General features: G+C 42.7%; 3 protein-coding genes across 3 annotated transcripts; 1 reads left to right on the top strand and 2 right to left on the bottom strand.

The window, feature by feature from the left end:
* Positions 1 to 8,440: 8,440 nt before the first annotated feature.
* On the bottom strand, positions 8,441 to 12,777 carry LOC139988456 (integrin beta-PS-like). Its single transcript, XM_072005923.1, has 13 exons — positions 12,617 to 12,777; positions 12,445 to 12,544; positions 12,186 to 12,356; positions 12,019 to 12,117; positions 11,774 to 11,938; positions 11,558 to 11,716; positions 11,334 to 11,465; positions 10,966 to 11,265; positions 10,195 to 10,416; positions 9,993 to 10,109; positions 9,720 to 9,912; positions 9,505 to 9,644; positions 8,441 to 9,429 (listed from the first exon to the last, which is right to left on the bottom strand). Exons 1-13 carry the CDS (start codon positions 12,775 to 12,777, stop codon positions 9,355 to 9,357), a joined length of 2,034 nt encoding a protein of 677 aa, XP_071862024.1. The 3' UTR covers positions 8,441 to 9,354.
* Positions 12,778 to 12,916: 139 nt separating this feature from the next.
* Positions 12,917 to 13,736, bottom strand: LOC139988560 (integrin beta-7-like). The gene is given in 4 exon segments (XM_072006148.1): positions 12,917 to 13,141; positions 13,218 to 13,474; positions 13,477 to 13,499; positions 13,699 to 13,736. Coding segments are annotated over 4 exon segments (543 nt in total).
* An 87-nt stretch (positions 13,737 to 13,823) lies between these two features.
* LOC141445786 (uncharacterized) lies at positions 13,824 to 16,706 on the top strand. Its single transcript, XM_074111814.1, has 4 exons — positions 13,824 to 13,848; positions 13,931 to 14,026; positions 15,674 to 15,744; positions 15,897 to 16,706. The coding sequence occupies exons 1-4, from the start codon at positions 13,824 to 13,826 to the stop codon at positions 16,038 to 16,040; spliced, it is 336 nt and encodes a 111-aa protein (XP_073967915.1). The 3' UTR covers positions 16,041 to 16,706.
* The last annotated feature ends 107 nt before the right edge of the window (positions 16,707 to 16,813 follow it).

The raw sequence follows: 16,813 nt of genomic DNA, 5'->3' as shown, positions 1-16,813 counted from the left end.
ACAGAATTCACGCTCGTTCCGTTCGCCTTTTCGATGTTGGCGTCGAGGGAGGGAAAAAACGAGAAACAGAGTTCATCGGTTGGTCAAACATAGGGTGCTAGATTGGCACAAAGTATCTGGAAGGTGCACAAAGCAGGTAAGAAAGGAATTGGTTAACCGATCGGGCGTGGTCGCGAGTCGACCGGTCGAGTAACCCCTAAACGTTCAGTTAATTAGAGCTCTCCCTCCTGCCCGTTCCTTTTCCTCTCAGCCTGCTCCATCTCCCTTCATCCCGGGAACCTCCGTGGCCCTCCTAATAACGCGAGCCAAACCGTAATGAGGAGTAAACTAATTATTGGATGCTAGTTGGGCAGGACGATATTTCACGTTCTCGCTGACAGCCAGCCGACTAGGAGCAACAAGGACGTAGAATGTTTGGTCCCGCGCAGGAACTCCAAGCACGCCGTGCTCGTAAACAGCTTGGGACGATGCCCAACAGTTCGATCATCCTTCGAGAATCGAATCCTTTACACCAGTGACACGTATTCGAAACATTCGACATCGACACGACGAGATAATTAACTTGCAATCGAAATTCAAAATTTACTCGTGTCTGTTTGTTAGAAGAGTAGGTATAAGTACAAGACAACAAAGACCGAAGACACAACCAAAACGGTCAGATATTCTCCGAGACAAGTTTCTAATCACGTTCGTCGATAGTCAACGACGATAACTTTTCACGTAAGCTATTCGAGACACGAGTTACGACGAATATTTTATTTGAAAAATGTCGCAGGTTATAGCCGAGAGGAAATTCGTCGGCAATAATGGTCGCTACATAAAATGCTTGGGACCGGACGAAATCAAGGTAAGAACGCGTCCACACGCGGCACAGCCTTGGTTTCGAATGAAATATCGCGCGGAACGGACCCAATAGGTCGGTCTAATAGGAATAAACAATGTTATGAATTTAAACGGCTCAGCTTGGCGCCACCATAACCCTATATTATCAAATTACGGGGGCTTGTACAAGGCCCCGCGAGGTGCACGCCTCGTGCGACCAGGATGCGTCGTAAAGTCGGATGTTAACGGTAGGAACCCACGTTCCACTCCTCTCGTCCTTTTAGATCCCATTCGCGATGCGCCACGGGGGGGCGCTTCGTTCCAGCCGAACCCTCGATCACAATAAACAATTACGAAACGAGAATTTTCGAAAATTTTAACCCAACGTCCAACGAAACGAGTTCCAACGTAATTGATGCTTCGCCTTTCGTTCTACGCGCGCACCGTTAACGCGACTTTGATTCCTGCATCGGAATAACCAATCGACTCGGAATCATCGAGCTCTTTCCTTCGAGCGAACGTTATTTTACGAGTTCGCCACTTTGTCTCTCGTCAAAATTCAAAGGCGTGCTGATCGCCATCCAAATTATCGGTGTATCGATTGTCAGCGAACGAGTGGACGATACTTATCGAGGTAAAGTGAATAATATCGATCGATTTACGACGCGGCGCGCTTTACCCGAATTTCTCGATCGCTCGTATTTCACGGTAATTAGTCGAACAAGATCGTTCAGGGTCGTGCAGATCGTCGAAACACGAGTCGAGGAAGCCTCGTATTCTCCGAATATTAAGAGACTCTCGGAATCTACCACTTTATGAATACGAAATGAGGGCGCGTTCGAGAGTCGACGCTAGCCGAGTCCGTCGTTCGATTCTCGCGGGAAAAGCCCTCGGTTTCGTAATAAATTGGGACGGAATCGTAAAGAAGGAACAGCAGCGAGACAGAAGAGAGGAGGAGGATAGGAGACGAGCTTCGACCATGAAACACTCGGCTGGCTGCCGATCGTTAAAGAATAAAGAATGGTAATATTATGCCTCGCGGATGCTACGTTTCAAGAGAGGCAGAGAGAGAAAAAGAGAAAGAGAGGGGACCCGTGTTCGTCCCAAGACGCGGTGCACGGTACGGTCGGCGGAGCAAAAGGCGTGGAAACTACAAAGTAAATTCATCGATTAGCCCTCTCCTCGGGATAGATTAATTTACCACGGTATTCTGTATATGTAGCTGCGTGAGAGAGAACTTTCAAATGATTTTTCGACAACTGTTTTTCGTGTTCTTTCGTTCGGCTCGATGATGCCAGCGGAGGTCAGGTTACCGCTAACTCACTGGCCGCTCCGAACGAACACCCCGGACACGCCCTAGAAACAGGCCGTGCTGGGCCTGAATGAGAATTTTAATTTAATTAAGATAGACTCGTTATTAAGACCCACGTCTACACACACACGCATGAGCGCGCGCGATCGTAAGATTAGAATTCTTTCGCGAGCTGAAAGTCATTCGTAAGGCGGACTATTCCTTTCTTGAGAATAAGGACCGGTCGATAGAACTAACTCTTGATAGAAAAGTAGATCCAACAGCTCGTAAATAATCGTAGCGAAAGGAATTTCTTTTAAAGAAAAGACAGAACGATTTCACTCGACTAAGAGATATAGACGAGCGATAGGTACATCGTTTTCCGACTCGGTCGAGATACGGTCACGAGACGATCTCGAAGGCGTCGTCGGAGTAATCGAAAGCGAGGTACGGGACTTGTCGTCCGTCGAGCACGGTAAATGCGAAACGTCAGTTTCGTGACAGCGGCAACATAGTATCCGTTGTATACGATTGTGACCGCGGTTCTCGACAAACGAAACGCACGATTAATTTAATGCCCGCAGCCACGCGAGATCCGCGTAGGCGTCACGGAATATTCCTTCGCTTTTGACGTGTATCCTCGCACTCTCGGTAAGCGTAATTATTAACACGAGTCTCTAGGTTTTCTAATGAACACATCAAATGCAAATCTTAGCTTAGCTCGTAGCTATCGCCAGTATGCGAATGTTGATCAACGCGCGATTAAGAAAGCGACTTTGAACGTATTACCAGAAGAACCTTCGAATCTTGTCGCGAAACTTTCTGATAGAATCTTTGGAAACGTACCGTTTACCGTACATTCGACGTTAGTCGATGATTTAGGTAGATGAAGAAATTTATCGCGTAACAGGTGGCAAACGAACGAAGGCGCCGCGTGAAAGCGATTTTTGGTCGATCGCTTACTTCGGCGTTTCGGTTGTCGGCGAGCCAATTGACGTTAAAAATTCCCCTTTTAGAACTCCAATTTACCCTCTGCCTAGATCCTGGCGCCGCTCCGTTTCCGCCCGGGAAACCAAAGGTAACTGAAACGACGATCCATCGTCTCACAAATTACACCAAAAAAAAGATTGCTTAAGGGAGAATGTGAAACGTTGGAGGCCATGGACGACGATTCCAACGATGGCGAAGTAGATAGATCGAGTACGTGTCTCGTGGAGTCGAAAATGGCTGGCGCGCGGTGAACGGTGAACGGTGAACTGTGACGCAGAGTCTCCGAAACTGTCGTTATTTATGTGTTTGGTGAGGCGACACGGCGTGTGGGTGTCGAAACCCGGTGAGCACCACAGGAGCTCGCGGGCAACGTGCCGCGTGTCTGTGGACGAATACCGGCGAGTAGCAACTGTTCTCCAAGAGTCTTTGCTCTCCGTGTGCCAAGCACCGACCTTCGCTTCCTCGCGACCTACACAAAAATATGCTGTTCCATCGGGCCAGCGACTTTCTTTCGATCGATTTCAACAGTGGAATTCAAGCGATTCGCGTACAAACATCGCTTAGAAAGACGACGAAGCAACGTAAACGCGACGTTTCACGTGACGAGAAACGCGCAACCTTGACGATGTTCGGTTCGGTCGCGACATGGATGTAATGGCGAATCGTGAATCACCGAGCAAATTTGCGAGAGCCATCGCGTTCGCTTTGCAGGGGCGTGCATTTGAATAAAAACGACAGTCGTGCATCAGAGAGCGTTCGGAGGGGACAGGGGGCAACACGAATAATAGGAAGGGTGCCACAGGGGATACTCGAGTGACATCGTGCCGCAAAGTACCACTGTCCCCTTTATATTCAGGAACATAAGCTCGCAAAGTTATTGGCCCATTCGGACCTCCTGCCTCCACGAAACACCGTCCCGTTTCTCATTCGCGTGTCTGATGGCGTTACTTTGCGCCCTCGAATCCCACCCCTTTCGTCCTCCACTTTACTCCAAACCACGTCTCTCTTCCTCCTCTCTTTTTCTTCTCGTCTCGTATCGGGTCCTGGTTGCGTTTCGCGTCCAGAAAATTCACGAAACGATCGATTCGAATCGTTCACGGTCGTTTCGTGAATTCCGAAGAAATTCTGGCTCGAATGGACGACGGAATATTCCAGCGGAATTACAGCGTGTGTATTGCGCGGTAAATATCGAGAGCAAGTGTTACGGAACACGTTTCGAGATTGGTTTTAAATACGCAGCAGGAGCGCGGACGCGCTCTCGTATATGGGCTTGGTAATTGCATCCGGCCGAAAGGTTTGTCTTAAAACGGAGAACCGCGCATAAACGTTAATCGAACGTCGTTCCAGGCCTGCTCTTACTCGGAACGGCCGAAAATCTTTTTTGGAACGAAATTTCCTCGGGGTCGGACACTCGTCTCGGAAGGTTGATTTAAAATTCTAGCTCGGGAGATTCGGAATAATGGATCGGTTGGCCCCACCGTGGACTTTCAGATTCCCGGCTAAAGGCTGAAGGAGGTTTCGGTCGGCTACCGGATAGCATGGAATATACACATATATACGCCGGCTATCCGAAGGCAGGATGGAGGAGAAGAGTTCCAGGGGAGTAAATGACAGGCCCCGCTGGCCGCTTCGGGCCCCAGAGATGATTATTTTGATTAATTTCTCCCGTCATTCGGTAGCAGAATCGTGCCGCCGATATATTCGTGTAACACGATTCGCTTCTAATTTCGTTGTAATTGAAATCTATGCGAAATCAAAGGAGCAAAAAATCAGAAGAGAAAAAGATACGAAACGCAAGATGGGTCCTCCTGTCGGATGTGATTTAACTGTGATTACGATACAGCGAACGGAGTCTATCCGGAAACGAAAATAAGAGACAGCAGTAACGTGAAAAACGTAAACTACCGTGGCAGGCGGCGTAGTTGTTGGTCATTCGACGAGAAATTACGTACGGCGATCATCTCGCGTCTGGGTAATTCGATCTAATTCCGCGATCCACCGGTGATTTCGGCTATCTTCCATAATCGACCAGACCCGCCTTGCGCCAAGAAACCGAACCCGTAATGGGCTGGAATTAAGAGGAAACGTGCTCTTCGCTAATCTATTAATTCCTATACACGAAATTACCACCGGGCGTCGACAGAAACGAGTTTTCGCGAAACCGCTTCTACCGTGTATCTTTGTTTTTTCCTCTCATGTTTCTTCCTCTCCCCCCGCCTCTCACACACTCTCTCTCTCTCTCTTTTTTCTCTCTCCATCCCTTTTGCTCTCTTAATCCGTTTTACTCAACGTGTGTTATTACGTAAACTACGATTACCGTACCTTCCGTTACTACTTTGGAAACGCTTCTGTCGAAATTGTACGTGAGGTATTGGAAGAAAAGAGGGATAGACATTTACTGCTCTATAGTCGATTAGCATTCTATGTACTTCATGGAAATTGCCGGAAATCCTGGTTTCGGACGACGAAAGTCGAAAGATAAGGACGCATTCTCGGAGATTCTGGTCAGACGGCGGAGGGTAGAAGTGGTCGGGGCAAACGTTTTATCTTTGACTTATCGCGGCTACTTCTGCCGCCTAACCTGCCTCGTAACGAGTAAACAATTCCATTTTCGAATATCACCTACGCTACCAAGAATACGGTCACTCTCTACCAAAAAAAAAAAGAAAGAAAAAAAGGTAAAGGGGAAAGTAGGTTTAAAAGCAGACGATTTAAACGCATCCTACTTTCGACTTTTATGTTTTGACGACGTGAAGAGAGAGAAAGATAGGTGAAAACGTCCATCGATTCGCAACTACGTACGCAAAATCGTACCGTTTGATCCGCGTAGCTACTAAAAGTTTGTTTCGCGCGCATGGTGTAATTAATGTAAACGAATAGCAACAATTACGAGGAGGTTTCCAGACGGGGTTCGCGATATCGATCAAGTTCTCGAAAGGCGGTCGGTGAAGAAAATTGCTCACATTTCTTAGGATAGGGTTGCAGAGAGCAAGACGCGTATTTCGTTTTTCGAAAGCAACGAGCATCAAGCTCGAGGCCCTAAAGAGCAACAACGAAGAACAGACAGCGGATCCGGCGCTGACGCTCATTACGATGATTGGCAGATTCAATTAACGAGCAGCCGGGCTCCAGCACGGCGGGGTCGCCTCGGCTTAACCTCGGCTAAATATTATTAATAATAATCAGCTCATTACCGGCTCCATTAATTATCCGGCTGTGTATACGAGTTATCCAGCCTCCAGGAGCGCACTAGATTCCATACAATTCCAACGATATTCACCGATAATCGATATGAAACGTACAAGAGTTCGCTATCTCGTTTATTAGTTAGCCGTCGTTAGGATCGGGCTAATCGTAACATCGAAACACGGTGTTCGATACCTTTACAAAAAATGTTGCAACAGGATATTGAACGAAGGCAAAAATCCAATCAACAGGCGATTCTTCTTCCCCCATTAAACGAAACCATTGCGTACTAAAACCTGTGCTCGTTCCTCGATCTTTTTCAATGATCGTAAGATTATACAGCTCTATATATATATATAAGATTTCGATGCGTCGACATGGAACGATCGTCATGAATTGCACATAACAAAAGAACAGCTTGGTAACCGAATCGATGTGAATTCCGAGATTGTTTCGAACGACCGGATTGAGTATCGGTTTAAACGGCAGAAGGGAAAAGAAAAACTGGAATATTAATCCATTTAACAAACTCATTATCGATGAGATATATCGAACGTTTACTGTGCGCGTCGGCGGTGCGAACGTGCTCCTCCTATCCCGAAGGAACCCCGGTAATATTAGCGGGTTGGCACCCCTGCGGCTTGATTTACGGGCGCGCACTAACGAGCCTGGGTCTGCGTTGAACGCGAAGAGGTGGTGCATCTCCGTTCACCAGCTCTCGATCGGCCGACAGTGTTCTGGCCGCACGATGCGCCACGATCAACGGTATCGCCGAAAATTTATTCCGCGCCCATCAACCTTCCGACCGTCTAAGATACCAACAATCCATTCGCGTATCATAAACAACGTTCTAGCGTCCGCGAAATACGACCAACGCCATTCCATTCGTTCGTCCTTATACGCGACTCTCTTTGAAATGCGATTCGTCACACGCTACCTTCCTTCGATGCTACAATATCGGCGCCAATGCTCTAGAAACACCATTCAGCATGGATGCACCGAGGAGGGATAAAAGCCAGTCGAAACGTTGAATCCAACGATATGCCAAACGGCTTGAAAACTCGAAACGGGCCGGCATCGCCGGCCCCCGAGGGCTGATTGGACCGTATTTGGCTGTAATTAAGGCACCGGCGGCGGCCATTAGCGACCGTGAAAACGAACAACATTGTTCCCCGGGCGAAACCCGACCGGTGCTCATCGACGCGTACTGGCATATATCAAACTCTCCAACGACCAATCGAAATTTTTACACGAAACCGAGATGCCAATAAACAGACAATGTGTATAAATTAACGTACGGAATAGCTTAATGCATATGAAATTCCGCTTCTGCGAAGATTACAACAAAACCTTATTTAGTGTATTACCACCTATTTCTCCTATTTTGTCCTGGCAGACTTCATATAAATCATATATATATATATATATATATTTTGTATTAACAAAATTTGTAAGGACGATATAGACGAGAAACAAACAAACTTTCTATCTGTCGCTTGTTAAAGCACTCGATCGTAGTATATTGGTATTCTATTTACCGACGGTTATTATCGGTTACAGGCAAGCTGATGCTGATCGTGGTACAGCTAACTCCTTTAGAAATCCAAAAGGTTCGTCAAGAACAGCGGCGAACGTGAAAAGTAATCGTTAGTTCGCAGGGAATACTCGTGAGGCTATGGCTGACAGATCAGAACGAATACGACAACAATACTGTTCGACTCGCGTAATTGGCGCCATGGGCACCCGGTGGGAGCATCTCATGGCAGACCGAGGTGAGACGCCGATACAGGATGAAGAGATTTACAATGTTCCCGGCCGTAAAATAATCAATAAAATCTGTACAATGTAAAGAAACGGACGTGCGGCAGTGATTTAGTATGCGGAGCGCCGGCTCCGCTATTCTCTCCTTCCTTCGAATGCTTTTCTGTGCTATCCTTAAGGCCCGATTACGCGATCGAATCGTTGCCGTTCGTTCGATTATTTAAATTTTCGATCGTTTCTAACTTCACCGTGTTACCAACTATCGTATCTACGCGATAATCGCCATTTAACGTCGTCTTGTCTTTTGAAAAATTCGATTTATTTATCTGAATAATCGTATGGTAAAATTAAGACGACAGTGAGACTCTCTGTTATAATAAAGGAACGATATTGGTAAATACATTTTTATTCGTCGCTACATCTCGACGTAACGATGACAATAATTTAGCTCCCGAAATTTGCCAATCGTCGGTAACGCTTAATAACGATGATAAAGTAAATCGTTGAAAGTGTTGTTCCGCATTCCTTGACACGTCTTTATCCGTAAAACGAGCGCCACTATACATAATGGAGACCAAGGAGGTAATCAGGGACGAGTAATCAAGTCGTATGGGCGGATTCAATGTGAGTGGAGCTTTAGGTTTCTGGTGGGAAATACAGCGAGTCGCCGCAGGGTTTTGCAGCAGGAGCCGACTATGGTGACGAATTTACGAGCTCCTTACGAGGCTGCCTTCTTCGAGCATAGCAAGCAATAAAGTACGAGGCCAGAGGATATTCGAAACAATCGTCTGAAAGGCCAGGACCTATCTCCACGCAAAATCCTCCGATCAAATTTAAAACTGATTTACGAGTGATCGCTTATCGACCTTCGTCTTCTCGTCCGTCCCGATCGCATTCGTTTTACTTCCTGGTAGACCCCCCTCGCGAAATATTGTACGTTAAACATCGACGTAGATCAATTGCCGCCAAAAATTCTTACGACGCTCTAGATATGACAAGGTGCGACGCGAGGTACCAGCAAGATTCGGGAAAGATTTCGGAACGAAAAGTAAGGAAAAGATGGATATATCGTCACTTACTGGATAAGAATGCAGGAATAAAGGTAGACAGAGGTTGTTCTCCACGGGATTGGAAGAATAAACATTCGTCTCGACGACTAGAAATTGTCTTCTCACAAAGCAATTAACCAACATGGCGTCGACGTCCTCGATTCGATTACAGTGGCGCTACCTATCGGAGCGACTACCTTTCGATACAATCGAATTCTTCTCGTTGAAAATAATTCGCGCGAAAATGAATTTTATTTAATCCTTAGAATTTTCGTTGAACGTCGGATTGCTGAACGTCGACGTGGCTTGTTTGTAAATCGGATTGTCGGCCTAAATAAATTGGTTATTACATCAATAAAATGAATTTATTTAAACATATTGAAATAAAAAATTAACGTTATTTACCCTATCCCACTTAGCCAGGGCTCGTTCTCGCTCGAATTTTGCGTATTCCCGTTTATCGTGGATCGTCGTTACTATCTTCCAAACGAGAAGAACGAAGAAGCCGATAATTACGGTGCTAATGATTAATCCCACAGCGACACCTATGACACGAAAGTTAAAATTCATATATTACAAAATATATATATATTATATTTGATTTATCATAATCTGCTTACCGAGGACGTTGACAGGAGTAGGACATACCCTCTCCTTCTCAGCGAGAATCTTGAATATCTTAATATCCCCTCCGCTACCACCTCTGTAATATTCGTACTTGAAAACAAACGTGCATCCAGCGTCTCCTGGAGTTCGACAAATACGAGCTCCCGTCTCTCGATCCTTCTCTGGATCCTCTACGACCTTATTTACCTATTTAATTGGAAATTGCAAGCGCATGAACTGACGCTCCGCGAAACGTACAAATATATTTCCAGAGAATACTGGCTTACGATATCTATCTGATGCAGACACGCGTCGCACTTTCCATTTTCAGCAAAAGGCCCGGTTCCGTACGCCATACATTCGACGCAGTTCTTCAGTTCCTCGCACCGTTGCCCAGGACATATCTGAAATCACGAAAACACGCATTCGTCGTAACCGTTGTCTAACAAAGTGAACATTCGGATTTTCTTCGAGCGAAAGGAAACCTACGGGACATTCTTCGCAGTACTGTCCAGAATATCGAACGTTGTCTTTTTCATGACAATGACAGCTACCGCAAATGCAGTCGCCGCGTCCGCTGCAAATCTCCATGGTTTCGCCGTTGCTTGGTATGCATGTGCTATTCGTTTCTTTGCAATCGCACGTCTCGCCGCCCCATCCCGGCAAGCAATTGCAAGTCCCGCACTCGCACTTGCCTCGCCCGCCGCAAACCTTAAACGCAACAACGTCAGACGGAATAATAGAATACACGCAAACGCGTGTAATTTATCTACCGTCTACCTGAAAGGTACTGTACAGGTTTCCTTAAAAGGGAAATTACCCGAGCAACTTCATCGTACGAATAAACGATTCCGAAGTGAGTTTACGATACGCGAATATACGTTCGGTCCGTAGCTGATAACACGAGCTAGGTGATTGCCGATTCTGATTACGCTTGTATTCATTGTACAATTTCTACACCGTACGTGAAATCGTTTAGCTGTCATCCTTCTCGTATCTTAAAATATCTTTCGCTAACCCTTGAAAACAATCTTTGTCCCTGTATTTTGCGTATCTTGCACGCAGCACCAGAGTGCTGCCGCTTCATCCATTACGACACATATAGAAAAGCAATTGTTAAAAATAATGATTTAAATATAAACGAATCTTCGAATATAACTGTTCGTACAATTGAGTCTATAGGTTTATAATTAATAAGTCTATAACAATCACCTAGCGTAGTCAACGTGTCAATGGTCATTGAAGCAAGCGTTCACTTACCAATCCCCCGGTGCGTTTGCAAGAAAAGTTATCGCACTCGCAATATTTGCCATAAAAAACTTCCTGCGGATTAGGACGCTTCGCGCAATCGCATACACCGCACTTGCAGTGTCCATGGCCGCTACAAATCTCAGTGGTCTCGTTGTTAGGCTTGCAGTCGGCCATGGCAGCTGCGCTCTCAGCGCCGGCATCGTTCCCTTCGCATTCACACTGTTTGCCGTAAAAGCCCTCGTTGCAAGAGCATACGCCGCAAACCAAAGTACCGTTTCCTCTGCAATCTTCCGAAGCTGCCACGTATCCCTACATTTTCACTCGAGACGCGTGAGAGAAGTTAAACGAGAGAAATCGCGCTCGATCGTCATTCTTACCGGATGTCCTGGATGTCCACAAGGACAATCGCAGATAATGCTCAGCTCGATCGTCAAACTCTCGTCTATACCTCTCGGCTTTATCTGCATACTTGTCTGCCATTCGCTGGAATTCGCTGGACATTCGGTCGCCTACGACGAGCAAGAACATTTCGCATCTCGCAAGACGACATTACACAGAATCTTACGGCGTACCGACGAATTTGTCCGATTTATGCAAGTACCTGTAACGTTACTTCGAATTCGACGACATTCCCCATTCGTAATCCCCCGCATTTTTGTCGTTCTTTCAATTCCACGTTCTTCTCCAAACATCGAGAGTAGTATTTCACATCGATCATTTTCGGCGCATTATCCGTCATTGTTATGGAATTGACCAGTTTCTAAAGAAATTGTCAAGCTTGCGCTTATTAAAGTTAAGCAGATTCGTAAATTCATACCTCGTATTCTCCTCTGATAAGGTCGACTATGCTCTTAGAGTTGTTCCGTATCGTTTCGATGGAGGAGCCGCCGATGCTTTCGCTCAACAATTCATACGTCTTTCTCCTATCGCTTTTCACCGCAAATATGATGTTAATATTGCGCTCGCGAGCTATTTTGTTGATCTACATTCGATCGTAGAGTAAAACTGTAAATGAACGCTTCACCTCTGTACGTCTAATCGACTAAATAGAAAGTTGCATACTTGAGATATGGACGGATAATCTTGGAGAAGCGAGTGCGTGTAGAACCCTTTCTCGTCCAAATGACAGAGACAATCGTTGGGTTCGATAATTCCTGCCAGCTGAAACGCGATCGTGTTTAATACTTGAACGAAGAAAAAGCAATCTACGTTTAACCGCGTTTACGTACTCTACCATCTCCAGCGGCATGGAAACTGGCGTCTGTCGAGAAAACAATAAGATGTCGAGCATCCTGTCGCCAGCCAATTTCCTTGGTGCAAACCATCGCTTGCATCATCGCATCGAGACCACCCTCGGGCGCGTCCAAGTTACCAGACACCGGTGCTTCTCGTACGCGAGTCTATCCCAAAAAGCAATCGATCAGCATCAAGAGGTTGGAAAGTAACGCGCAAGACAAATGATACGGTGAAACGACTTTTGAAACGAACTTTGAAAAGATCAATGTTCTCGCTAAGAGGCATTTGATTCTTATAATCGTACGGCGCTGCGCATGGCTTTCCTGTTTTCAAAGTACACGGCGATTTTAATCTGCAACAAAATTACGAATCAGAGAAGCGTAGCGATATCGACAGAACAAAAATTGTCAAAGTTTCAAGATACTTCTCCGGTTGCGTACTAGTCATAGGCAATACAACTTTGTCCACGAAACTACCGAATCCTAGTCGAAAGTTCGAAGTCAAGTTTCGCATAGCATCTGCCAATTCATGTCCCAATTCCGACAACAAATTCCTAGAATCCTCCATCGATGCCGATAAGTCCATCAGATAATACAGATCAACCGGATAACCCTCTGCCTGGCTATATTTTAAAGTCAGTCGGTATTTCTCGCCTGTGAAATTCCACCAGACTTATCAATTGGAATCAAATTTCTATCCTAGAGAGATAATTTGATCGTTGATGCTAAACGTTATACTTTCCTCGTCTGAGTGTCAAGCGAATTCTCTGAGGTTGAATTTGAACTGGATCTGTGCCTCTCGTCGAAGACAGCGGTCGATCTTGGAGTATCAGCATCTGATTCGTCTCATCTATTACGTCCGACGTTCGACACCAGTGATTGCCTTCGTTTGAAAATTTTTCTCTGGTGACACAACGAACCAATGGAGTGTTCACGCTTTGATTGGAAACCTAACCAAAAATTCCTATTATTATTTTCTAATCGGTGATCTAACTCTTTCTTTAACGATTTAAAAACGATAACCACCGGAATAGAGCACCAAACACATCGCGGAGTCTGTATACAGTTTTTGCAAGTTTGTTGAGACGCGCAAAGGCTTTCCGGATCTTTGTATTCACAAAAAACCAACGAGAAGAATTGAACCCAGAAAAGAAATATCGTCCAGCGAGTCATAGCTTCTCTCTTAATGTCAATTTAATTTTAAACGAGCAAGGTGTGGCTACACTGGTAAGTTACAAGGATATTGTGGCATCCCACGGAAATGACTCCGAGATAAAGTGACCATGCGTCATTAGGTAACTATTTTTGCTGACAAAGTTTATGTCTTAATCAACGGTAAGGTAAGCGTTAAACAAAGGCCTTTATTTTCAATCACGATCATGGCATTGGAAATCTATTGGACATCTTCGAGCAGGAAATTTTATTATAAAATAATATAATTCGATGAATTTAAATACCGAGAATATGCAAGAATATTATTATATTACGTAAACATTTAATTTATTACGCTAAAGCACAGACGGCTAAAGTATGATATAGTGACATCTTTTATGTCTTTAGTAATTTAGAAATTGTCGGCTATAGATACCATCGCATGATAAGTATATATAGCTTCCATATCATATTCTGGAAATGCAACTTACAGTAAATTATCCAGGTATGCGTTGAAACAATAAACTAAGTATATTGGAACATCAAAAGATGGCGCAATACGTTCAACTCGATATCCAGGAATTAAAAATTGAAAATCGACAGTGAGGAAAGAACAACTTCAGAAGGAGGTTCGTGTTCTCTCAGTGATCACTCTCTTTCGTTGGCAAGTTTCGGATACAGCGGTAGGTTCATCAATTTGAGATAGACTTTTCCTTAAAACTCATTGTAGATTTGAATTTTTTCATTTGAATATGTAACACTACTGTTATTGATTACGTAAGAGAATATGCAAGAATGTTCCACATTGTACATCTTATTACTTTACGCCGGATAACCTATAAAAAAACCGTTCGTTTACGTTTGATTAATGAAATAACGCGCCAGTGCCTTAGAATTAATTAAAAATATTGGTTTTATTCGTGTTCGTTAAACTTTTTTCTTCAATCACTCTATTTTTGTCTTGAAAACCATTCCATTGTGAATGTATGAAAACAAATAAAGGATTATTTATGTTCATTTTAACTAAACTTTATGTTCAGATAAAAACTAAATTACACTAAATCAACGATAGATTTTGTGTTATAAAATGTATTTGTTTATTTTCATGCATTTGATGTATATCGTGTATATATGTATAGTGTGTACAAATGGAGCCATAAACGTGCTGCAAGAATCGTCGAACGCCATTTTTTGATTGCAAATTCCGAATGTGCATAATTTCCTGATATTACAAAATCTAGTTTTTGATGTTGTAGTTAATATTAATTAATAGTAGTTAATATGAATTAAACTTAATATTAATAATGCAGTGTAAATTTATTATGTAAATTTAGCATTATATAAGTTTTACTGTGGTTGAATATTAAAAGGCCCTGACTATTTAGTAAAGCTTGAAACAACCATTTATACATTTTTTTCTCGCTTGTTCCTCTAGAATCTAGATTGCCCTAACAACATTTTCTCAGAAAAATCTGGTACACTCTGCATAACATTTCGAAATATTAAACCGCAGCAAATAAAATTTTATTACGTTTCTGTCATTGGATGAAAATATCATGTATCATTACATAAATATACTTAAATATAGAAAAACATTATAATCTTGGACGGCGCCAAGCCATGTTTATCCAACAGTGTCCGTTAAGGTTGTTTCATACATGAGCATAATAATAGCTTTGCCAACAAAAATATCACGGACCTTTTGTTACACATCAAACGGTCGATGTCTTAGCGATATAGCGTCGATAATTACTATTCTTGGTAACCTCGACAAAATGTCACCTGAAATTGAAAGGCGGTAAAAACAGATGGATTTACGCAGATCTTCATGTTGAGAAGGTTAAATAGCGATATCTCAATACATAGTACTCCTTTGACGAAACATAGTATGCCTTGATTACTTATCAATGCAACTTTCATATCATTGATATTCTGTGTTTCCCGTGTACTTCTCAGTTGCCAAAAGTAAAATATTAAACAAATTGTTTAGCGTAATTTAAAAAAATTAAAATAGTAAATAAAAATTCATGATATATAGCGTGAAATAATTTTAAAAATCGATAAAATAGCTTTTTTAACATAATTTTATGAACAATTTTGTACACTGACGCTACCATTCTCTATAAAAATCAAATGCAAGGATCAATTCTAGGCATGATAAAAATGTGTGGTTTTTGACAGCGCAATCCGAATTGTTTACAATAACCAATTTGGATGTGATCCAATTTTACATATTCTCCATCTGTAAATTTGACATCCGTCTTTTATTTGTAGATTATATAACAAAATACATGATCTACGCATTCTACATTTTTTTTTTTTTTTTACAGTTCCCAGCCGTGATTTAAAGATGTATCTGACTCCTGCAACCCTCTATGCTTTTAGATTATCATTCCAACAGGTAAAGTATTTTCGACATGTAAAGATAAATGTTATGTAATAGCATTTACTGTACTTTTCTCCTAGAAAAATCAAATCTTGAAATATTATACCTTTTTCGATTCGTTTGAACTTTAACCTGACGAAAGAAAATTGATTGATTGTTTGTTGTAGGGAGCCGTCTCGTCCGTGTTCCGTAGAAATTCGATCGAACGCCATACCACCAAATCAGCATGTTTGCTTGCAATTATTGGCCTATCTATGAGCATATTTTCTGTTAAAAAGATGCTAGCCTCAAAACACAACAGTCGTTTGTAAAATCGTTATTAAAGTCAGCAGCAACAGATCAATTGGAAAAAAAGTAAAACAAATGGAGAGGAAAGATAGCGTAATTATTTGGGACGAAAGATTCTCACCGAATAATAAAATATTGCACAAATTGAAACTCTCTTGATTGTATTATATAGCGGAAATCAGAAATTTCGTATTATCGCGTTGTATTGCGCAAACGTTAATCTTTTTCTAACGAAGTACATTAACTACATTGAACGTGCGTACAATTTATCATTTTAATAAATACTTCGAATAAAAGACAAAGACTTAAAGTAACAAGATATAACTATAAAAATATAAAACGTATTATGTAATTTCATTTAAGCGATATAAATCGACAATTGTTTCGTATTGCGGAACTCTTTATGTATTCGGTTAATATGCTATGTACAGAAAAACGAATGCGATTCAATAACTTTGGGCGGATGATTTGCAAGAGTTCGTAAGAATTCTTTTAAACGTGTTACTTTATTACGCGCAACCGGTTTATTGCGAAGTTTTATTGCGATTGTTGCTGCTACTCGGTCACAGATACCGATGAGTAATTATAAGTAATATAAGCGCAACGTTGTACACTTGTATAGATTGTATTCAATTCGTCGTAGTCAAATGATACAAATTTTTTGTCACATAAAGTTGTTAATTTACTTTAATAGTAGATTTATGTTTTATATATCCTAGTCCTATTTTACGGTCCTACAAAATTGCACTAAAATTTATAATATTCCTAGACACGTAAATGTTTTAAACAAAATGTT

Source organism: Bombus fervidus, chromosome 6 (genome assembly GCF_041682495.2).
Source record: "Bombus fervidus isolate BK054 chromosome 6, iyBomFerv1, whole genome shotgun sequence".
In the NCBI taxonomy this organism is placed as follows: Eukaryota; Metazoa; Arthropoda; class Insecta; order Hymenoptera; family Apidae; genus Bombus; species Bombus fervidus.
Note: the sequence above shows the minus strand (reverse complement) of the source record. Positions and strands in the feature narration are given on the sequence as shown.